The 25,832-nt window shown below is 32.2% G+C and overlaps 2 protein-coding genes across 2 annotated transcripts; one reads left to right on the top strand and one right to left on the bottom strand.

Moving 5' to 3' along the window:
• The first annotated feature begins 4,355 nt into the window (after positions 1-4,355).
• LOC133192400 (uncharacterized) lies at positions 4,356-7,124 on the top strand. The gene is made up of 2 exons (XM_061328412.1): positions 4,356-5,264; positions 6,932-7,124. Exons 1-2 carry the CDS (start codon positions 4,356-4,358, stop codon positions 7,121-7,123), a joined length of 1,101 nt encoding a protein of 366 aa, XP_061184396.1. The 3' UTR covers position 7,124.
• Positions 7,125-9,404: 2,280 nt separating this feature from the next.
• Positions 9,405-10,645, bottom strand: LOC133192399 (uncharacterized). The gene is made up of 4 exons (XM_061328411.1): positions 10,436-10,645; positions 9,906-10,119; positions 9,807-9,821; positions 9,405-9,529 (listed from the first exon to the last, which is right to left on the bottom strand). The coding sequence occupies exons 1-4, from the start codon at positions 10,496-10,498 to the stop codon at positions 9,405-9,407; spliced, it is 417 nt and encodes a 138-aa protein (XP_061184395.1). The 5' UTR covers positions 10,499-10,645.
• Between the last annotated feature and the right edge of the window lie 15,187 nt (positions 10,646-25,832).

Raw genomic sequence — 25,832 nt, 5'->3', positions numbered from 1 at the left:
TTACTTAGAGGAATTTTATGTAATCGATTAGTAATCAATTACAATCATTTTTGTCCTGTAATTGTTTTTAATCGATTACTTTGGAAGATGTTACCGATTAATAATCGATTACTTCCGAGTTTTTATCCCCTCAAGTTAAAATTATTGAAAAGTTATAATTGTAATGTTGATGATATCCACTAAATTTTTTTTTTGTTTTTTTTGTGTTCCTGCAGATCAAGTGCATTCTTTGAAGGTTTTATTCTGGTTTCATGTCATATTTTAGACCTAACATTTTCACTAAATGCCAAAAGGAGGGATTCTCTACCATGGACAATGGAGACATGCAGGCATGATATCGAAGCCATCTTAGGACTAAGACATATCTTAAGATATATCTTAGTCGTAAGTGAGGCCATCGAATCTGTTCTAATTTAAGACATATCTTAGGATTTCTCCTAAAGTTAAGACATTGCAAGACCTCTCCTAACATGAACTTAGGAGACTCCAAACATTATGCAGCCGTTCATTTCCTATCGGACACGTAGTTTTGTTTTTTATGGGGGGGGGGGGGTTCTCCCTATTACTTTTCTCCCTTAAACCTTTTATATGATTTTTTGTCTCCCCCCCCCCCCGCCCCCCTTAGCCGAAGTAAATATATCAAGTTTAGAAGTTTTTCTTTATTGTGCTTCTCAGAGTTAATCAGGAACTTTTTTTGTTTATAATCTGCGTTATAACCCCGACCCCTTTCCCTCCAACACTGAGTGCTCCATTCCTACTTATGCATAAATAATTATGATGATTCTTCTAAGCAATAAATAAATTAAATTGAATTGATTTAATATTGGAATTAGTGGTCACAATTCCAGAAGTATTTAAAGTTACATTTCGAAAACGTTGGGATTTCTTTGATGGTTCATTACATGCATATGCGTTAAAACCTAAAGCAATACTAATTATTATTCAGTCGAAGATTACGAATGAATGAGGATAATAGCACTAACCAGCACGGGATTATTTTAGCGGGATACAGTAACTTTAAGAGGTCACCTCCAAGGGCTATCCATGCTCGCTGTAGCTTATATGAAATGGATGGAGATTCTATACCGCGTCAAGAGATAAGTTATCTTACTAGCGAGGCAGTATTTCCCTCTCTAAGTACTGACTGCTACATTACTCGCCCAAGCTAAGTTAACTAAAATACCCGACGGGTTTATATGCTAGTTTGTTACTTATACAAACTTTATTTATCTAGACTAAGTTTGCTGTGCAAGTATATTGAAGTGTGAAAATTTGTACAAACTTAACTTTTAAACTTTTTTCAATATGTATGTTTTCATATTTTCTACATTATTTAGAGAGAGAGAGATAGAGAGATCGAGATGTCCCATTAATTAACTTATTAAATAAGAAAGTTTTAAGAATTAGACAATTGTCTATGAATATTTCTCTCCAATTTAATTTTAACTAGTTATTAAAAAACAGTAAGTCCCCATAATTATTTTTTTTTATTGTAACATATAACTATAATTATCATAAAAATAATCTATGAAGTTACAATATTTGAGATTTGTCTTAAGAATCTCCTGTCTATCCTAATAAAGACATTCCTAAGAGAGCTTCTATGTCTATCTTAAGAACTCTCTTAGGACCATCCTAAGTTTTGCCCTCAGACATCTCTTATGTCATATCTTAGGACTATTCTTATGACACTTTCGATAGCATACCTGCTGGTTCCTGCTATAAAGTATGAGAGGAATAAATTATTACTTTCGACATTGGATCTGAACCTCCATATTTATTGACTTGGTTGTAGAAATTATTTAATAATTTATTGTATTTTGGAGGATTTGGACTGCCCGCATGTTGGCAGTACACATAAAAAATTCCTATGTCTTCTCTCGAAAAAATAAGTTTAGAATTCTTATTGATAAACATGAGAACTATCAATTATAAAAGTTAAAATGGGTAGGTCAAAGCTCACATCTCATTATCTGCATGTCAAGGATGTCCCAGACAATTAGCCAAGATAAACAAACAGTGAAACTTACCCCCTGTCTTTAAAAATACAGACAATTATAACCTTTCACTGACAAAACAAACAAGCATTCTGAGAGTATTGCATTAGCAATACTAGTCCCCTACCGGCATATGTAATCTGGTTTCCGTTAAAAATTGAAAATGCCATAATTCCGTCAAAAATCATTGAAACGGAACGAAATGCAAACTTAATCTATAACTAATCAAGGTAAAGTCACATACCAAAAATCAGCTCAATATCTGCAAGCGTTTAGAAAAAAAAAATCGCGTTTAGAAAAAAAAGTGCGGAAAACAAAGTGGGACAGACTGACAGACAGACAGAGGGACAGACGGACGGACAGACTCAGAGGAAACCTATAGTCCCCTCCGGTTTCATCGGTAGGGGACTAATAACCATATAATTTTAATGAAAACAGAATGATTTTAAAATTTTTAAGTTACTAAAACACAAAAAAACAGAAATGAATATTAAGTATTTCATCTTCTTTTTTCCAAATTTAATTTAGTTTTTTAGTCCCCTACCGGTGAAACCGGAGGGGACTATAGGTTTCCTCTGAGTCTGTCCGTCCGTCTGTCTGTCTGTCTGTCTGTCTGTCTAGCTGTCCCTCTGTCTGTCTGTCAGTCTGTCCCACTTAGTTTTCCGCACTTTTTCCTAAACGCTTGCAGATATTGAGCTGATTTTTGGCCTGTGAGTGTATCTTGATGAGTTACAGATCAAGTTCGCATTTCGTTCCGCTTCATTGATTTTTGACGGAATTACATGTACGACCTTTTCAATTTTTTCGCAATTTTTTTTCTAAACGCTTGCAGATATTGAGCTGATTTTTTGGTATGTGACTTTACCTTGATTAGTTATAGATTAAGTTTGCATTTCGTTCTGTTTCAATGATTTTTGACGGAATTATGGCATTTTCAATTTTTAACGGGAACCAGATTACACTTGCCGGTAGGGGACAAGTATTGCTAATGCAATACTCTCAGAATACTTGTTTACCGTATTATTTATATTTAATACAGCACTTTAAATCTGTTTTAGCTATTTAATATAATTTTTTATGATAAGACAAAGTTTTTCAGCATCTGAAATACAAAAAGGACATACACCAAGAGGGCAGTAAGTTCAAATGTAAAATGCACACAGAAAATCTGTATATGTTATTGATAAATGGTTGAAATATACTTCTGAATTATTTAATACTAGACCAGTAGGCCTGTAATGCAAATTTTATTGTGAACATTATCAAACGTATGATTATCATAATAAAAGTTAGGAAATCAACATATATCACTGGGTGATTTTTTTTAAATATATATTTATGTGTGACTGACTGGAAATAATTCTCCAAAATAACATTCATTTATGCATAAAAAAATCGAAAAAATAATTATTGTTACATTGAAAATTTTAGTTGTAATCGATTAAATTACGATTACAAGTAATTGAAAATCTGTTCGAATACCGATTACTGTCGATTACATGAAAAAAGTAATCCTGTTATCGACACATCTAGTATTAGAAAAATTTAATCCCTTGGACATGCAGGAGAGAATATGTTCGATTTTCTGGAGTCTCTAGTAAAATATTTTCTCTGTACATACAAAACCAAGCAAGGTAAAAATACAAATTGGAAAAAGAAAAATAAACATTTATATTATGCAAATTAAGAGAAATTGGAGCTTTTAAAAATGATCGAGTTGTGTTCAATGAGGATAGCTCTTGTATAGAATTGAGTTTCAATACCAACTACATGTTGTTATCGTGACATCAATTTTCCCGCGAATTGTGATTAGCATATAGAAAATTAGTGAAATTACAATTTTACATAGTAAATTACTGTATTTTCAACATTTCTCAATCAATTAACGTGAACCTTTTAATGATCTGTGATTATCCCCAAAGGGAGTTGTTCAAAGTATAATGCATTGATCAAAAAAGTAAAATTTCAACGTCAAAGTCTATAATCTGATCTATTAGCTATTTTTATTTAAATAAAAATATAAAAATTGTAGAAATATCAAAGTCCTACAAAGTTTTTTTTAAATTATGTTTTTAATGCATTTTCAGAAATGGATTCCCAGTTATTCCAATGCAGTTTGACGTGAAGTCCAACCTAATGAAAAGATGTAATCTGTGCAAAGTTTCATGGTATTGCTCAAAAGAATGCCAACGAAAACATTGGAAGGCTGGCCACAGGGAAGAGTGCAGAAAAGATGTTACAACTAGCGAAACAACGAACAATAAGGAAAAAGAATTGAAGTATGTAAAATATTCGCTAAATTTACATACTAGTAAGAATAAAGATGACAGCTGCTCTTTCTGTGGACTTGAAGGAACCATGAAACTTTGTAAAAGATGCACATTCCAAAAGTATTGTTCAGTTGATTGTCAAACGAAAGATTGGCCAAGACACAAACCTAACTGTGTCAAGAGAGAAACAATTAAAAACTGTCACACTAAATGCCCTGTAGACCTAAAAACCTCTCCTATATGTGCAAATTGCAGGAGAGAAAACAGTTTCCTTCAATGCATACATTGCAGTAGAGTTTATTATTGTTCCCAACTTTGTCAAAAGAAAGATTGGACCAAACATAAGACTTTTTGCAAAGTACACAAATTTAAGGAAAAGAATGAAACATTGAGCGCCATCGAGTGTTCCCAGCTAGGTCTTGTGACACCCGAAGAGCACAGAGGAAGGAATCCAAACGACTCTAAATGTTCTCTCTCGCCAGAATGGATGTCAGGAGAATATTTTAACAATTTTACCTGCAATCATTGTGAAAATAACACCTGCAAAACTTCATGTCCTTTGTGTAAAGCTGTTTTCTACTGTTCGGAAACATGCAGAAATCTAGATGAACCAAATCACAAGAAAAATTGCGATTATTTTCAGTTCTATGAAATGACCATCTACGATCGCGATATCTCTTTTAGATGTGTGTCTAGTAATCCGAACTCTATCTATTCACCAAAACATGCCTTTTTTGACCATATGAAGAATCCTATGCTTGTGAGAGATGGCGCAGATTTAACATTAATTGTCGAACGAACACCTGAATCAGTGAAGACTGCCGTAGAAAAATCAAAAGAATTGTTTCCAGCTTTTAGTTTGATAACCCGACTTCGAGAAATACCTCTTGAGAAAACAACTTTAAGAGAATCCAATATCTGTACCATTCCAAATATGTTTTTGTTGTATATAAGAAGATTCCACGACTACCGAGGGCGGCATAACGTTTATCTACAGGTAGGAATGCATAATTATTTATTACAACCCCTAAAAATTTGCAGATGTACTTTTCCCAAAATAACTTTTAGTCATGGTCATTTAGTATTTAATTCGATAGGCTTTTAGCAGCTGAATGTCTGAGACTAAACTACATATCTAGTAATTATATAGTTTTGCATTTTTGCCAAAGTTTTCGGTTCAGTCAAGTTTTTAAAGAAATATAGTTGATAAATATTCAGATCCTTTTTTAACAAGGTAGATTGGACAGAATTTCAAAAATGCCACATTCGTTACTTCTAGTTCATTCCTGAAATTGCAAACAAGTGTTTTTATGAGTGGTCTTGAAATAAATACATGTATTTCCAAATATCGAAGCAATTCAACCTTCAAAATTCCTATATTCTGTTTAGCTACCATATACCGGTATAATATTATATATTAATATCCACATATAGCTTTTCCTACAATTCTTCTACATTTGTATGTTGAAAAATTAACACTTTTTCTTTGCATATACGAGGGTTGATCCAACTGCTTTAAAATCTTTAATAATTGAATGTTTTCATTAAAACTTTATATACTAACACTTATATCTATTATATTTTGACTGTTGCTCTAAAATTTCATTCAGTATACATTTTATAAAATATTTAAATAAACACGACATTGGGTATCGTCTATCGCCGTACGGCAAGAATGTACCGACATCTCTTCGACACTCATTTTAAATCTGATTATAAATAAGATTTACGCAAAAAGGAATGAATTTTGAAATAACAGTTTGACAAAGTTCAAATAGTTTTAATGTAACAACTCAAAACATGGATTATAGCAACATGGTGGTAAAGATTATTAAAAGAAGTTCGTGAGAGGTTAAGATCTGCCGATGAACTGAAAATGAATACGTATTAACTCTCTTGCCGCACGGCGATAGACACAACCTAACGCTGTTTATTTTAATATTTTAAAAAGTATTTTATATAATCGAATGAAACTTTAAGGTAAACATGGAAATAGATAAGGACATTAGTATGTCAAATTTTGTTGATAACACTTGATTATTAAAATATTAGTAGCAATTGTGAATTACTTTTGGATCAACCCTCGTATAAAGAATATCAACTTTTATAAAGAATATCAACTTTTATAAAGAATATCAACTTTTATAAAGAATATCAACTTTTACACTATATAAATCACAGGTTTTCGCTTATAGATTAAATATGATTGCAAATCATCGCATATAAATCGTAAGATTTAAAATATTGACAAATATGAATAACTACCATACGAACATAAATCAAAAGTTTTTGAATAACAAGTTCAAGATTTGGCACATCGACCCAAGATTTTATAATATTGTAACGTGTAACTCGCCATTGCTGATTTTTTGAAATTTTTTATATTTGTTCTAGACTTGCTCAAGTCTCTATGTTTTTTTTTAATTAAATAATTTTTTGTTCATTTTGTCTCGTTGTCCTCTGCTCTCTATCATAGTTAAATATTATCAAACATTGTTTGACATTATCAAAAAATATGAAAGAGAGCACTAAAACATAGAGACTTGAGCATGTCTATATTTGTTCGTACAGTGCTATTCAATACACAAATGTAGCAAAAATATATATGTTTATAATCATACTGACATTTAGTTTTTCTTTTGTTTTGTAAAAAAAATAATAAAGGATTCGGATAGATGGGAGATTTACGTGAGCTTTTATTTACCCAACGACGATCCAACTCCATACTTTGAATGGAACGATTTGGTGCCAGGAAAATTCATCGTCATCTTGTTTCCATGTATCCATTTCTTCCGTGATGAAACTGTCGGAATACGTGTAGACAAACCGAAAAACGTTAAAGTCCTTGATGTGTAAGATTAATTCCAAGTCGGTGAATTGTTTTAAAATTTAGTATATACTCTTTAGTCTTTATTTTCATGGAATGTATTAATCATGACAAGGGTATGAAAAACAGAAGTCATTATATGTACATTTTTAATTCATATTAAGTGAAGAACAATTTTATTTTTGGCTGATACACATGTACATGAACCTACGACGGTTGACAGCGGCCGTCACTTTTGATAAAGAATGTTATCATATTGTATAGCCTTTTTGTCAATTTTCGTTGACAAATTACAACTAAACTGGCATTGCCATATGTACATGTACAATTATTACACTGACAATTTTCACTGAGGACAAACATTAAAATTCTATCTTCTATGTGATATGAGATGAAGATTACATAAACAGGTTATTTTTGACGTGGTGCAACCGTAATTTGCTTTTTACTCCATTGTATGGTATGTATTGGCAAATTAGGAGGGTGCCCTTCCTCCCCCCGGTTGCTACGGCCTGCTTTGAAAATGTAAATTAAAGTGCAATGTCGAATGGCATTTCTAGAAAGATTTTTAAGATTTTTGTTGTTGTTGTTGTTTGTTTGTTTTTCATATTCCACTTCTAAATGCTAAATGGGAATGTTATGAACATAAGGTTGAGAAATCAAGACAAGAAAGCATAAACATTTTTGGATGAATAAACACTTTTCTTAAATTTTTGGATCCGTTTTTAATATGACATCTTAATAGCATTCAGTTTTCATATAAAAAAAAGCAAAATTGATAATGCTGTATAGCGTTTAAATCTGGATCTTCTGGTTATTTGAAATACTTTAATTACGTTATACATGCATACCCCATTTATATTATTTCAGTGTCCAAAATAATAAATTTTCAATGAAGTTTAATCATAATGCAATTTACTATTGAATTCATTACAAATCTGAATTATCAATGGATAACTGCCACGGGGCAATTCTAATTAGAGGAATAGATAGTGATGTTGAGGGGGGGGGGGCTCCCCCGGAAAATTTCAAAGATAAAGATGCCTAATCCTGCATTCTGGCTGTATTTTTCAACAAACAAGCAAATTCAAAGAATTGTGGTCCCCGCTCTCGCCCTCTTAGCGCATGGGATGCCATTATTTATGACACATTGTAACTGTCTTCTTTGTTTGTCCTGTCTTGTCTGTGCATTATACAAAAAGACAAATTATTGAATTTATTAACAGTTATGGCAAAGATTATAGCTTCTTCTCAAAACTACATCAAACTTCAAGATCAAAGTCATGAGGTCAAATGTTATAATAAAGTCCGAAGGGTCTTGTCACAAGTAAAGCACATGTGAAAAAAATATTAAAAACCAGAATATACAATCGGAAAGGTTTTGAAACAGGTAATGCACATGTCAAATACCATATCTTCTTTCAAACAAAAGTTATCAGCAATGTTAATTTTATTTGTAATTAGGGCAAACCTCAAGGTCAAGCTCATGGGGTTAAAAACCCTGGTACTTTTGGAAATGCTTATCACAGGTAAAACACGTGTCAAATATGAATGCTCTATCTTCGCTCCTTCAAAAGTTAGCAACACTTGAACAAGCTTGAAGACTTGTTCAGTAGGGCCTCTATTTTCAGTTGTCCTGGGCTAGCGGCCTATCGTAAGTGTCGAACCCTGTGACATCATTCAGGTGTATTAGATTTTGCTTAGTATCTACGTTTTTGCAAACTTTTAAAAAGCGGCTCATTTATCATTTATTGCTATGTACATTATTATATATATCCACAGATTGCGTTGGCTTTCGACATTGAATTATGCGCTAATATCAAAAATAATCAAAATTGTATTTTGACATTGATATATCTACATGTATAACATAATAGTTCATGTATAAGCAATTATATCATAAATGCACTGAAAACCTTCATCACATTTTTTTAATTTATTGACGTTGTCACACCTTTACACGCTCAAGGGTAGTTTTACTGACTTGACTTTTTACAGTTGAAATTTGGATCATGAAATTTAATTAGAAATTATTTATACATTTGTTTTGGTTCTTTTATTTTACATAAAGTGCATGCATTAAAAATTGTAAATTTCCCCTACCTTTTCCAAGTAAACATATGTGTGCACTAACTCTTTAAACTATCATTTTTGTACTTTGCAATGAGTGCGAGATATTTTTTTCTGTACGTACTGGTTGTAATTCTTCTCATCTTTCATACTATATATAATGAAAATGGGATTCAGAGTAAAATATAACTTTTATTGCACACGTGTATAGCAATATTTTGTAAACAGGGAAAACTTGCTTCATCTTCCACACGCCATCCAGCTGACTCTGGCTCCGTACAGCACCGAGTCTCCCCATCTTGCGAGGTTTATGCTAAACCCTGTCCTAGTTATATCCTTTATCTCTGTGCTAACACGAAGGTTAACTGTACCAGCGGAATCAAGCAGGTATTATCCGTATGTTATGAAATGCTGTTTGAAATGTGATTGTTTGTCCATAAGGCCAATTAGGAGCAGGGGCGGTGTGTTGTCCTAAAATGCCCGATTCACCTACATGTATTTGTAATTAACAAAAAAAATTATAAAGAAAGAAATTTTATTTTTTTGATTAAGATAATTGAAGATTGACCTTAAAAAAGAGAAAACTGATATATTTTTAACAATGACAAAATTGGAATGCTGGCATCAATAAAATATACTCACATCTGAATTCTTTCCCTAAAATGAACAAGTTGTAGAATTAAGTAATTAATACAATGCATATCAAATATATATATACATTGTAGATCAATTTCAACATACTATTTGCAATATCTCTTTCGAGCGACGAAATAGAAGATTTCATTGCATCAATAGTGGCCATCATGTTTTTAATTGTGGACGCCATTTCTGCGATAGCCTTCTCCATTTCCATTCCTTTCGCTTTTTTGACAAAAAACTGCTCGAGGACCCTCTGAATTGGATTGTCACTATTTCTAGCTGCTTCATCTGATCCATTATTTTGTAATCCAGGAGGCTAACGAGGAGAATTGCAGTATGAGTTAAAAACAAAATTATTAACCTTTCCTCACTCACCGAGTAATCAGGACTGCCTGGTTAATTATAATCCTTCTATAGCTATAGGCCTAATTTATCCATGAAGTTTAGTGCATTTCTTTTAATGACAAAACACCACAGTCAATGCTTTAATTTCATGTGCAAATGAATTTGATATTTTTAATCATATATAAATAAATGTTGTGCTGCTTTACTTAAGAGTTATAAACTTTTATCAAATAAAGAGAGATTTATTAATATTTCCAGCTATGACTGTCCTTTAAAATCTGGCTTACTTGAGTAGCAGCTGATGTAACAAGAATTAATGCGCTCACTACCATGTACCTAAAGAAACTCATCCTTCAAACTGAAAATAATTAAATACCGGTATTTGAATACAAATATAAAGAAAACAATATCAACGTTAGAGACAGATAGGGACATTTTGACAACACGTCGATCTACCTACACGTTCTTCAAAATAAATTATCTTTCCTGGAAAAACAAGCATTCTGAGAGTATTGCATTAGCAATACTAGTCCCCTACCGCAAGTGTAATCTGGTTCCCATTAAAAATTGAAAATGCCATAATTCCGTCAAAAATCAATGAAGCGGAACGAAATGCAATCTTGATCTATAACTCATCAAGGTTGAGTCACATACCTAAATTCAGCTCAATATCTGCAAGCGTTAAGAAAAATAAGGCGGAAAACCAAGTGGGACAGACTGACAGACAGACGGACATACAGACGGACAGACAGACAGACAGAACAGACGGATGGACAGAGGAAACCTATAGTCCTCTCCGGTTTCACCGGTAAGGGACTAATAAAACGTCAAAATTAAATTATATGGTGGAAAAAATAAAGGTCGTAACAGAAAAACAAGTGAATTACATATCAAGTTTGACCGGTTGATTGATTGAATGATTAATTGATTGATTGACGGATTGATTTACTAATCGCAAGGGTTGGTTGTTCTTGAATAAGATGCATGTATAGAACTGTACAGGTCATTCCAAATAATTTTTAAGATAAAAGAAAACACGAGTCAAAAAAGAATGTGGTTTTTTTGTGCACAGAAATTTGCGATTTATTCTTTGAAAAGTAGCATTTAATATTCAGCGTTAATAATGTTACAAAATTATATTTCTGAAACTTAAATAGAGTTGTGGTTGTTAATATTTTGCATTTGTCAATTTAAGGTTTGTGTGAAAGATTTTTACTTGAAGGCAAATGAACTAAAGAAACACCTGTTTCACAATATATCTATATAACATAATTATATTCCTCTGGTGATTTTTCCCAAGTAATGACATACAATTTTTAAATTGCCAACAATACTTACAAATATACAGCTGCTCAATATAATATCAACGTGTCTGTATCTGGCTTTCTTTTATATCAAATTATAGCAATTAAATAGAGTAGACATGTGTTGCTTCCATCATGACTGATCTTTGTTCAGAATGAAAAAAGGTCCCCCGGAAGAAAAGCTGGCAATTTATACAAAAACAATTATCTTGAAAAGACCTGGAGTAACGGTAATGTGTCATGGTAATGCATTGTCATCATTACATCATTAAATTTTTTCACAGGAATGGGATGTAATGTGTAATGGATCCATTTTTCAATTACAAGTAATTGTAATGCAATACATTATTTTCAAAAAAATATCAGTAATGACCATTATATTATTTGATTTTATTTCAATTATAATATTTTGTATGTTAATCTTTTGTATTTTTATTATATTGAATTTGAAACAAATAAAAGTTAGATACAAGTTTGTTTTTTTAATTATTGATATTACTTTCTTGAAATCAAAACCTTATATAACTCTTTTTTCTTTTTTTAAATGTTTATTCAGTGATGATGGAAAGACATACTAAATAATTATTTCAATGGAAAAATTTTTAACAGGACAATTATAAAATCATTTGAAATAAAGTTAAGAAAAAATATTGAAAGAAATTATTTAATTTCAAAGATAGCCCAAAAACAAGTGATATTTGTACTCACTACCAAGCTCTGACCCTTTTTTGAGTGACACTCTGTATGTATATTTTTCAGTATGATTTTTTTTCACAAAGTTTATTCTGTAGAAATGGACTTGGTATCCAACATACTACATCAGTATCATCTACTAGAAGACATATAGGGAAACGTTAAGACCAAATGTAAATATTGTCCATTCTATTTCTAGCAGCTTGAGAAACGCCTCAAATTTCAAAGGCTGTATTTCACTACCAAAATTTTGAAATCTGGTCGGATTTTATTGCCGAAAATTATATTTCCTTTCATTTCCGAAAAAATATCAGATATTACCGAAAATTCAAAGATACCGGTTAAGACCTACAAGTGTGACAGAAAAACATAGCATTTGTATTCAGATATATCGGAGCCATGTTACGCCAGATTTTAATTTTTGTATTCCATTTAGGGCTACAAGTACTCTGCAGTAAATGATATGCAGATATTCATGCTATAGATTACAGTGACAAAGTGATCGATCTCATAAAAGTCTACAAACAATAGACATTTGTGAACAGGGCATAAAACACATACCTCTGGAAATTCAAGAAATGGGATCAGGTGCCTAGGAGGAGTAAACATCCCCTTTCGACCGGTCCCACCCGCCATATATATTGATCAGGTAGACAGAACATTCCTTAGTCATACTTACTATAAAAACAAAGGCCTAACAATTGATATAAAATACGTCAGCCAAAATACAATCCAATGATGGGTTATTTTTGCTAACAAGGTCATTATAACGGCTATAAAATTTACGAAATGATGACTTAAAACGAGGTTGTTGAAATTCCTGTAGAACCAACTCATCTGTCAGTAGCCTGTCTCTGTTTAAAAACTGATCATAATCAGAGCATAATCTTGAGTATCGAATAAATTTGGAGACGTTAACATCATATGCTGGTGATAGCGGAATATTCCTACATAAATAAGGAAAATTGACTATGGATAAGCTGAAGTCATCTCGATTGTCATACAATTTTAGTTGTTAGTTGTCCCTTATCGTCTATAGACGGTAAAACGTCCAAATATATAAACACACATGGCAGACTCTGTGGTGTCTTTTATTTCAATTTCACTGGGATATATCCAATCGACATATGAATGGAAGTAACTATTGTTAATAGATAAAAAGTCGTTGATATATCTGAAAGTCGACTTGTAGGCCACAAAAAGTGTTTTTTCTTCTCAAGTGGAAGTTTTTGAACAAATTCTGCTTCACAGGAATATAAAAACAGGTTTGCTAATATAAGAGCAGAGTTTGTGCCCATCGAAATTCCAATATTTTGTTCGGAGACCAGGTCTTCCATCCGATGGCACAAACTGGTTCCTTTATTAGCAAACCTATTTTTTATATTCTTATGATTCAGAATTTGAATAAATACATGTAAATGTTGTCAAAGAGAAACTCAAGCATTCTTTAATTATATCAACTTCAGAGTACTTGTGTGTAGAATCAGAGTGGATCTATTTTCTAGAAAGAGTTCATGTAGTTTAACTATATACAGTTGACAAAGTGGATTGGAACACATGTAGATTTATAAGCGTTTTATTCCAGTTTAAACCGACTGTAAATAAGATAATTATCTGTTTTTGGTTGAAAAAATGCCGTATTTTACTACATTCAGTAAAATTTTCCAGCTCAAATTTCATCTACTCATTGTGATAACTCGAAGATGACAACATTTAGTATAGTCTGACTAATGGAAGAGGTTAATAAAAATATATAAATTTCAGAACTTTTATACTTTGGTTTGAAAATTAACTATTTAAAAATAGTTTTCGGAAACGATATAATATTTTCAGAATTGAAAAGAAAAAGATCGGTAAATTAAATGCAATTATATTGATTTTCGGAGTGGAATATCTGGGTACCAGTAATTATTAACTTTAATTGTGTTAGATTATTTCTTAAGTGCTAAATTATTTAATAATAAATGTGTTCTGCCTGTTTAACAATGTAAGGGTTTACAAGGTCGTTTACAATGACAACTTATATTATCAATTTATTAGATACAATATCATGTAAAACGCATATATCATATTGGATTAAACAAGTAAATTCAAAGAATTGTGGTCCCCCGCTTTCGGTGTCTTAGTGGATGGGATGCCATTATTTATGGCATATTGTGTCAAATATGAACGCCCAATTATATGTCATTCAAAAGTAATCACCAAAGTTAATTTTTTTTGAAAATTAAGTCAAACATGAAGGACAAGGTCAAGGGGTCAAAAATCATAGCATGCTCGAAAACATCTTCTCACAGGTAATGTAAATGTCAAATATGAAAGCCCTATCTCTTTTCATTCAAAAGTTATAGGCAAAATTAACATTTTTGAAAAGAAGGTCAAACTTCAAGGTCACAAGGTAAAAAATCATAGTATAATTAGAAAGGTCTTGTTACAAGTAATATACATGTGCAATGTGAAAGCCCCATCTTTTCTCTTATAAAAGTTATGACCAATTTAAAGTAAAATTTTTGAAAAGTAGGTCAACTTCAAGGTCAAGTTCACAGGGTCAAAAATCATATCATATTTGGAAAGGTCTTGTCAAAGGTAATGTACATGTGAAATATGAAAGCCCTACCTCTCCTCATTCAAAAGTTATGAACAAGGTTAATGTTTTTGTGACAGACTGACAGACGAATAAGTTTTAATGTCCCCTCGCTTTCGCGAAAGCGGGGGACAAAAAAAACAGAGGAACTAACATAAGAACTAAAGAAGTCTTCAAGTATTCAAATCCACTTCGTCAATTGCATATAATTAAACTACATGTATTCTGTTCAGAAAATAGATCCAAATTGTAACTGTAATCGTAAAATTCCAAAGTAACATTACTGTAATATAAAGGAACCTGGACACAATTGCATCGTTTACATTTTAAATTCTTATGCTTATTCAAAAATAAAACCAGTTAAATGAATTGAACTTACATGAATATTCTTAGAATTCAATGACAACGACATTTTTCTTTACATCACGTCAAACATCTGTTTTCTGCAAACAGGGCAAGAGCTCTGCTATTGTTAATGTTTACGTTTCACCGGATGTGTTCAAAAACTCTGCACACATATCACTGAGTACGGACCGACGATACTGGTGATTTGTTTTTGCTTTTTCACATTTCTACGACGAATTTTCTGGATTATAGCTTTTTTAATGTTTTTCATTAACACACAACAAAATTTCTACTTTTCTTAAGTATTAAAGATAAAGTTTACTTTGTGAAAATGCAAGTATGTGTCAATCAAACGCGTCCCGAAATTCGTAGTTTCAATAATTTCCAGACAAAAGACGTGTTTGAACAAGCTTTTATTATATTTCTGTGTGAAATGCTATATAAGCCATGATATTATATAGAAACTGAGAGAAAATATCAACTTCAGATCTGTGTCCAGACCCCTTTAAATAATGCATATTATTGAACAAGTTACTGACCCCAGGTCTGTACAAATAAGACGATTTGTTGATACACAATGCATGCTACTGTTTGCAGATGACACCCAAAAAGTTCGTGTATAATGAAGAGCAGCGCAACATATATATATATATATATATATATATATATATATATATATATATATATATATATATATATATATATATATATATATATATATATATATATATATATATATATATATATATATATTACATTTTCAATAGTGAAATACTGTGATTTATTTATTGAATAAAAGTGATATTCTCTCACAGTGTGAAAGGATATCAAAGTAAGTAAAAAATAATTTCTGGCCTGTCATAAGATAGAGATAGTAACTAACCATTTTGATAGAGCTAAAACTGCAAATTTCTTCCTAAATATGTTGCTAAAATCCCATCTCACAACTGCTAAGCTATGACGTCTCAACCGCTCAACTATAACGTCAAGCCTATGACACTGTGTTAAGAAAAGACAGAGGCAAAAGGGAAAATCAAAGAAAATGTAATAAAAAGAAAATTCAATGATTTGTAGATGAATATGGAATTTATTTCACTCGTGAGACAGGATTTTTTGATATTTTCACTCGTGTTTCGCACTCGTGAAAATATAAAAAAAAATCTTGTCCCACTCGTGAAATAAATTCCATATTCATCTACAAAACATTGAATATCCTCTCTCTCTCTCTCTCTCTCTCTCTCTCTCTCTCTCTCTCTCTATCTATCTATCTATCTATCTATCTATCTATCTATCTATCTATATATATATATATATATATATATATATATATATATATATATATATATATATATATATATATATATATATATATATATATATATATATATATATATAAAATTTTTTTTTTTAGTATTGAATAATTTTTTTTGGCACATCAATTCAAGCAAAAGGGTGTCCAGTCACTTCGTACACAAACCGAGTCGTACACAAACCAACTCGTATACAAAAAGTCAACTCGTGCACAAAAACCAGAAGTCAACTCGTACACAACATTTATATACAATCGTTATGATTTAATTTTATACAAATAATGTTTGATAACACGAAGTGTTACTTTTCTTTAAGTTTTTTAAGTTTTTTTCCCTAAATATTTAAATAATTCAACTTCCCTGATAGGATAGGAACATCAAAGACATCAAAGAAGTATTGTTAAACCAACACCCGCGCGGTGGTTTCTTGGATCTGCGGAAAACGCTAATTACGAGATGCTCATAATTCGGTATCCTTTAATTATGAGATACTATATGTATCGAAAACGTCTCCAAGTTTCTTCATTCCTTATACTTCACCATGGTTCGAGAGAGTTGTCTTTCCTGCAGCAAGACGGTAAGTTTTTAAAACTTTTTTCGTTTAAATAAGTTTAGATAAGTGCAAGAAAAATGTGTTATACAGTATACCATTAAATTCTTACCATGTATTTAGATCGAATTTACTATCTACACTATATATCTATTTAACATAATAAATTAGGATGCTATAAAATATTATATTCTACATCAACATGCATTACTTGCATAACAGAAAACTTTTTAGAAATATAAAAACTACGTATATCAATTCTGTTGACAATTAGAAATCCATTTGAATTAAGTTTTTCAACTACATATTTAACAAATTTACAATATAAGAATTATTTAAGATAATTCCGTTTATTTAAGAATTAATTTAAGAATTAAGAATGAATTTGACAATCTTGATTTAGTTAACTCATGTGCCAAAATGTTGATACAATTAGAGAATATGTTATAGTTAAGCAATGTGTCTTTGATGTGTATAGCCAATTAAGATTAAGATCTATAAATATATATATACACATGTACTAGTTAAAAATGTACAGAAAACACATTTGTGTACGAGTTGACTTCTCAATTTTTTTGGAAACTATGGCAAATATTACCTTAAATCACATAGGAAAACGTATGTATGAGTTGTGTACGAGTTGACTTCTGGTTTGTATACGAGTTGACTTTTTTTTGTGTACGAGTTGACTTTTTGTATACGAGTTGGTTTGTGTACGACTCGGTTTGTGTACGAAGTGACTGTAAAGGAGCAAAAGGTATATGTATTTATGTTTGCTAAGAAGGTAATACGTATAGTACATATTTTTTTAATTGTAGTTTATAATTACAAATGGATTGGGCACAAGTTCTGAAAACTTAATAAGCCCTCTCCCTACATGTAAATTACACATTTAAATCGTCACAGTTAAACAGGAAGCTTTAAAGTATACAATATTTGCAAAAGTTTACAAATCGGTGCATTTTGCAGATATATATATACACTTAATTTTGTACAAATGTATATACTGATACATTAATTAATGCTAACAAGGAAATTTACCAGAATGTTTAAAAAAATGTTTGAACAAAAGAAAAGAGACGTTCATTCTCTGCAGCATTCAATGAATCTACCCCCCCCCCCCCCCCCCCCATAATAAGACGTGTATCTAGAATGTGGATTTTGTCAAATTGTAAAAATTTATTTTAAAATTCTTTCCTGGCTTTCTCATACTTTGGACATACAAAAAAATAATGGTATGTATCCTCAACTTTACCACACGAGCATAAAGGACTTGATATTAAATTGCATCTATAAAGGTCGCTATTAAATACACAATTATGCCGTAGTCTGGTTTGAAGAACATTTACTCGTCTGTTACCGTAATCAAAGTAGGATGGCGGAGTAGATTTTTTAGTACTAATTTTAGATTTGAATTTTGACATTGACTGTAAATTTCGAATTTCGAGTGGAATAAATGTAGACTTATAAGTTTGTAATCGACATTTTGGAATATCATAATTTTGAGAATTTCTTGTAGAGTAGGTAAATGTGTTACAGCGCATATCTGGAAGTATATCCATTACGTACATGTATTCAGGCACTAAATTATTATGAAGCTTGAACATTGTTTTTATTCTAGCTTCTTGTCTTCTACAAATAAGAGGTTCCCATCCCGTTTCAAAGTAGAGTGAATCTTTAGAAGCTATAGCTATAGTTGTTAACCCTGTTACAATTCTAGCAGCATAAAGTTGCAGTTTTTCTAACTTATCGTTATTGATTTTGACAGCATCCCCATACAACTGAAGCGTGTTCAAGTTGTGGTCTTATGAATGACGTATACATGAGTGAGAGAGTTTTTCGATTTACTATATACATATAGTAAGATTAAAGGATTTTCGCCTATTATTGCTATTAATACTTCATACCATACAGTGATTTTTGTGTCTTTCGATAATTAAAAATAAGGACTTTGAAGAAAAAGACCAGTGACTAATCGCATCAGATAGTTACGAAAGCCTATTAGGATCAAACTACGGTAAAAAAAAAAATTTAAAAGGCGTTATAACGCCTTTTCAAAAGGCGTTATAACGCGAAAAAAGGCGTAATAACGCCTTTTGAAAAGGCGTTATAACGCGGAAAAAGGCGTAATTACGCCTTTCCAAAAGGCGTTATAACGCGAAAAAAGGCGTTATTACGCCTTTCCAAAAGGCGTTATTACGCCTCTTCAAAAGGCGTTATTACGCCTTTTTAAAAGGCATTAAAAAATACGCCTTTCAAAAAGGCGTTATTATGCCTTTGAAGGGCCATTATTATTTTTTTGACAGACCCGTGCTTTTAAAGTGGGGGGGGGTCCCATAAAATTGACAAGCAAACAAAAAAACAAGAACCCCCCTCCCCCCGAAAAAAAATAAACTGCCTAAACTTGAGGGGAAACTTTTTCTAATTTTTCGGTAAAACTTTTTTTAAATGTAATGACTTGCCCGAGTTTAACCATACTGCAACAAAATGTTAAGGGACCAAGCAATCAATTAATGATTTTTTATATTTAAACTATAGCAAGACTATTCTCCCAAAAAGTGGGGTGGGGACCCCCCCCCCCCCCCCCACACACACACACACACACTCACATTCGTACTACCGGCCTGTTTGAAAAGTTGTATCCAAAAATGGAAAGGCGTTATTTTAAAATAGTAAATATATGAAAAATTGAACCAAAGCCATCTTTATTTATGCAATATTTAGATTATAGTTTTAATATTATAAATTATATTATAAATTATAGTATTTTCTATATTCCTGCACATCTCGCAGACAGTTGTTTGGATTTTGCATGCATATTAAGAGAAGTCAACACTCTACTTTTGAAAATCCAGGATATAGGCAGAACCAGCTTTGGGCTTTGCTAGCCACGTATTAAAAATTCATGTCAAATTTGAAATATTTTTCTCTCCTCTTGGTAAAAAACAGGCAAAGTATTTGCATAGGTATAATGAGCAATAAGCCTTCAACAAAATTTCTGAAATCCAAACACCTTGGTAGAAACGTCTGGCATCAGAGAAGGACTAAGTTGGTTTAACACTGAAAATATTTTACACATTTAAAAATCTTTTTTCCTAGAAATCTAATTATAATCAGCCCACAGGGTGGGCTAAGTAAGTCATGTATTGAAAAAAAAGAGGCGTAATAACGCCTTTTTCAAAGGCGTAATAACGCCTTTTGGAAAGGCGTAATAACGCCTTTTTAAAATGCGTAATAACGCCTTTTGGAAAGGCGTAATAACGCCTTTTAGAAAGGCGTAATAATGCCTTTTGGAAGGGCGTAATAACGCCTTTTTAAAAGGCGTAATAACGCCTTTTAGAAAGGTGTAATAACGCCTTTTGGAAAGGCGTAATAACGCCTTTTTTCGCGTTATAACGCCTTTTGGAAAGGCGTAATTACGCCTTTATTTGCGTTATTACGCCTTTTTCCGCGTTATAACGCCTTTTCAAAAGGCGTTATTACACCTTTTTTCGCGTTATAACGCCTTTTAATTTTTTTTACCGTAGTTTGATCCTAATAGGCTTTCGTACCTTGCCACTTCGTGAATGTGCAATATTTGTTTTTAAAATATTACGAGTCATTTTTAACAGAATTATAATTTTTATACGAAATCTAATCTAATCTGACTAAAATTTATAAGAAAGGACAGATTATATATATATATATATATATATATATATATATATATATATATATATATATATATATATATATATATATATATATATATATATATATATATATATATATATATAACATTGATAACTGAATTATTTTTATCAATATTTGTTAAAAACTTGAAAAACAAGGGTTATTCAAAAGAAACATTGTGAACTTAAGTTTGACTTAGCTTAGACCTTGCTTAACGGTATAAGACAGGCCAGTAGAACTTAAGTAGTTCTTAAGCCGGTCCTAAGATTGCGCCTAAGTCATACGTATGACCCTACTTAATTTAAAAACTTAGCAAGCTTTATGTTACAAGCCCCAGAGGAATAAGCACAATTTACGGTTATCGTTCTTTATTTACATTTATAGTTCTAAAGTTTGTAGCTGAATAACTTTACTACAATAGGTCTGGAGATCGTTCAGACCGATTGTAGTACACTATACAAATTCTGCATTTAATAAATGTAGGTGTTGAGCCTCTAAAAAGCTTTCAAAATTTGTCCCTCCTTGAATTGTAGCAGACTTGTAAACTGTTCGGCCGACTCAACCGAAGTTGAACAGGACTGATACCCTCCTCAGAAGCACAATCAAAGCATACAGTCATATCATTAGATATCAACAGATGAGTCATTTTTGAAACTGGTTTGGATACCCCATGATATAAGCCAGTAAACGGTTGAACGCCGAGTTTAACCTTTTTTTCTACAGATATGTAGAAAGACGAATGGACAAGGTATTTCAAGGAAATTCCGCTACTTTTTTGGAGGAAGGGAGTGTACAGAACAGAATCTGAGACAAAGGTTGTTTTGACATTATGTCGAGAAAAGATTGCGGTGCAACATTGAAGAGCCCGAAAAATAGCACTCTTTGTATTAAGGTGATCTCTGATTCTATCCCTGCAGACATTAAATATATTTTATTTTCTTCACTTTACAACCTAGTTCAGCAACAAAAAGGTTATCGTTGGAGTCCACACTTAAACCCCATGGCTGTTCCAGATTACAATTATTAATGTAAGCAAGGAAGTGTCCGTTCTGATCAATGATGTGAACACTGCTGTTTTTATAGTCTGCTATAAGAATCTGACAATGACTGTCAGTTGTGATTCCAGCCGGATCAAATGATTCCTTATGATGACCAGTGTATCTAAACCGGAATTTACCGGCATGGTTGACCACCACCACTGCTTTAGCTTGCCAGTCCCCCACACATATATATCCAAGTTCCTGTTCTCACTTAAGAATTTCAGACCTCCATTTGAATACAGTGGTTTACCTTCATCATTAAACTGAATGACTTGTTTTTCTAGATAACTGGAGTAACGGACAAGTTTTGTTTGCTTTTTATCATCACTCCGCATGGTGACAAGGAGGTCACCACAGAACGTAGCGAAGACACAAACGGGCATCCATTCCGTTAGTGAGATCACTTCCTCTATTTTTTTTCTTCCTAACTATGTTCACAGTTCTTGTGTTAGCATCAACATAAACAAGATCCCCACCCGTGGTTACCGCCATTTCACATGGATCGTGCCCTGATTCGGTTTGAATTGACTTGAGTAGCTTGCCCTTGAGACTGTAGAGTTTCATGACTTTGTCAGTCCCTCTTGTCCAGAACTGTTTTTCATTCACACAGATAGCAGAGTAAAGTCTGAAATATTCAGTTTCTATACAGTTGATGATATATGGTTTATCAAGAAGCGGTTTATGGTTCATATGTTCTAGTTGTTGACTGACAGCTGATGTAATTTCACTTGAGGTGTCCTCTATAAAACTAGCATTTTTAACATTGATCATTTCTGATGCAATATCTTGACGTTTGGAATCAATTCTTCTTTCCGGGATTTGAAAGTCTTCGCTTGAAAATTCTGTTGAGCAAAGGTTTCGAGGGTCCCCTTTTGAGAGTTTATTCTGATTTCCATGGTTTTTATCAGCGGAAATACACGTAGAGCTGAGAGAAATGTCACCCTTTTCATCATTTAGTTCACAATATTTTTCAGCATGGGTTGGACAATATATTTTTTTGACAGTATGGTATTACTCGATGATTTTTGGATAAATCGGAGAGATGTTTTCCAACACAAATAATGCAAAAATTTGTGCTGCAAAGTTCGCAGTGACTTTGAATTTCAGCAGAGTCACACAAATCACAACGTAGGACATCTTGTGCACAGTATTTAGACTCCATGATAGCGGTCTTGGTCTATGCCACTAAATAGACTGCAAAGAATATATATATTTGAAATTCTTCCATTTTTTGTGATATCTGTTTAAAAAAAATGTTAATAATAATACACAAAAAATCTACTTTTTTAATGAGATTTTCTGTGTCACGCCAAATATTTACAAAAATGAGCTAAACATAGTTTCACAGTTGATAAACTAGGTTTTTCGACTGTAAACTATAGTTTACGGACCGTAAACCATAGTAAACGACGTTAATCTACATTTCACATCTCAACACCATAGTTAACGCCTTAATCTATGTTTCACAAGTGTAAACTATAATTAACACCGAAAACAATCATTTACGATTGCAAAACATAGCTATAGTTTATCTGATAAATACGGTTTCACGATTTGTAAACTTTGGTTTACAACTCTAAACTATAGTTAACGTATGTTATTTATAATTTACGGTTGTAAACTATAGTTAACAAATATTTAAGGCGCCAAATTCACAAATTTGTGATAAATATAGTTTTACAGTTGAGAAACACAGTTTAAGGTATTCCATCCCTAACAGCCTCAGATTCAATGAATTTGAATACATAACAGATGTGTATGGGTGGAATACTCAGTATATTTAGACATAATTCCCATTTATAACTATTAGCATGTAAGAATGGAACGTGTCCTAATTTATTACCTTGACCTTTGGTTAAGCGTTATCTCCCTCTTTTTTTAACTAATAAAAATCAATTTTTAAAAATCTATACGGTAAAAAAATTGTTTTCAATTGTCATTCTATTTCTAATGATTTAATGCATCTTTCCACCACAGTATTTACTGATATTCTAATTATTTGAATTTTTATTTTTAAAAAATCGCTTGTTTCCATAGACTTCAATGCAATTTCAGTTATTTAATTACTGCTTAGTTAATTACATTTTTGAAACTTTCTCTTGGTAAATCCTTTTCTACTGTAAAATGCTTTTAATTAATATCAGAGTATTATATACGTAATGGATATTTAAAGATAGAGAATTAGGTCCTATTAAGGATGGAAAACCTTAACGCCAGAATCCATGATTTTGTATTGGAGATGCACAGTTTTCTGTAAAACTATATTTCACGACTCTAAAGCATAGTTTACGATCAAAACTATAGTTAACAATAAATTATAGATAGGTTAATTGTAGTAACAGCATGATAAGATTTAGCTATACAACGATATTTTCTTGTTAAATATATATATTTCTTGTTGACATTAAAAGTAAATGTTCTTTCATTTTAAAGCAAATCTACTGGGAAATAAAAAGAAAATGACAGGAAAATTATTGATTAAAATATATGTTTTATTTAATAGAGAAAGATAGGGGGAAATGCATTTTGACGGTTTGTAATTAAATTTTTCTTCATCAGCAACGGAATAAATCACCGACATTTATTTTTGCCGTCTTTCCAACCTTTTGAGCTGATCAAGCAAAAATGACTGAGCATTGCTGGTATTAAAAGAGTTGTTGAAAGCTTGACATAAATTTAAGATTATCAAGAGAAATTACAAGTACTTCTGTTTATATGTTTCTTTTTTATATAGAACTAACGGCAATGACACACATTTAGTATTTCCTCTAGCGATTGGTTTACAGTTCGTAAACTATTATGATAGCTTACATTACAATCATCCTCACGACGTCAAGGGTCCTGAGTCAACACGTTGTCCAACGGCAACGTGTTGACGCAGGACCCCTGACGTCGTGAGGATGCATTACAATCGACAAACCTAGTTTATCAACTGTTAAACTATGTTCATCTATTTTTTGTGAATTTGGCGTGCCATAATTTTCGGGTTTCATAGTATACAAAGTACTTCAGATTAAACAGACTACTCGATCGTAGCATATTTAAAAGTAAACAATTTACATGTATATACAAGTATTGAAAGATTCAAAGCAGAACTATTTTGACAAACTGGGCAACTTAATTTCGACACTATTCATTTCAAAATGAGGTCATACCTTGTGAATCGTACAGGCCTTTCTTGACAACGGTGTTTCTCCGGCCTCTTTCTGTTTTTGTCTTTACGCATTTTATCATATACGGAAAACCAATGTAAGAATATTTAAATGGAATTCGATTACTAGTAGCCATTGCTTTGTACAAACATTGTTTGATGGTTAAAAACAACTGGGTTTTAAATATCGATTGGGCGATATGTACGTACATGTAGTTTTATATATATATATATATACCTTAAATTTATAACAACACTCGTATCAGTTCATCTTTTCTCGTAAAAAATAGAGTACATGTACTCTAGATCTTCTTAGATGACACATGATGATGGTGGTGCTGGGTTGTTAGTATATTATAAGTCTGTGACGTTACATATTGTCGTTATATACATATTGTCGTTGGCGACAATATGTACCTACCCTCACTGCTCATATTGACGTCCATCGGTACATATTGTCGCCGGCGACAATATTTGCCGAGAAGAGCATTTTTCCCTCATGCATAATGGACGACAAAATGCACAGACATGCATCGTCACATATTGTCGTCGGCGACAACATGCACTGTGAACATTTGCACATTTCGTCGCCGATACTTTGTTTTGACGAATCGTGAAGAGAGAGATATTGACAAATAAACACACACACACGAACACGGAGGGAGACAGAAAGACAGACAGCATTACTCGCAATATTGTAGGGAGAAGACGTTTTGGTCAAACAAGAGGCCTGGCCCAAGGGCCTTGAATCGCTCTCCTGATAAACTGTACAACCTATCACTTCTATTTGAAGCTCTGTACCCCGTACATTTAGATGAAGCCTTGAAATTCTAAAGGTAGGTCATCATGACCTACATTTTACACTCTGAGAACCGAAGATGATTCTAAGCCAGTTAGTACCTCATGTCATGTTGACCTACTTATCACTTGTCATTCTCTGAGGACCCAAGATGCATCAACTAGCTAAGTTTGATGATTCTAAGCCAAATAGTACCTGAAATATCTATATAAAGCCATAAAATTTCAAAAGTAGGTCAT

Source organism: Saccostrea echinata, unplaced genomic scaffold (genome assembly GCF_033153115.1).
Source record: "Saccostrea echinata isolate AGI-Se365-2 ecotype Australia unplaced genomic scaffold, CSIRO_AGI_Sech_v1 ptg000025l, whole genome shotgun sequence".
Classification (NCBI taxonomy): Eukaryota; Metazoa; Mollusca; class Bivalvia; order Ostreida; family Ostreidae; genus Saccostrea; species Saccostrea echinata.
The sequence above is the reverse complement of the archived record's forward strand: the minus strand, read 5'-3'. Positions and strand labels throughout refer to the sequence as shown.

Excerpts from the sequence above, each read along its gene's own strand:
- LOC133192400 (XM_061328412.1), top strand. The coding sequence starts at position 4,356 with ATGAAACTTTGTAAAAGATGCACATTCCAAAAGTATTGTTCAGTTGAT. Across the intron at positions 5,265-6,931 it reads GGCATAACGTTTATCTACAG|GATTCGGATAGATGGGAGAT; the intron begins GTAGGAATGCAT and ends AAAATAATAAAG.
- LOC133192399 (XM_061328411.1), bottom strand. The coding sequence starts at position 10,498 with ATGAGTTTCTTTAGGTACATGGTAGTGAGCGCATTAATTCTTGTTACA. Across the intron at positions 10,120-10,435 it reads TTACATCAGCTGCTACTCAA|CCTCCTGGATTACAAAATAA; the intron begins GTAAGCCAGATT and ends TCTCCTCGTTAG.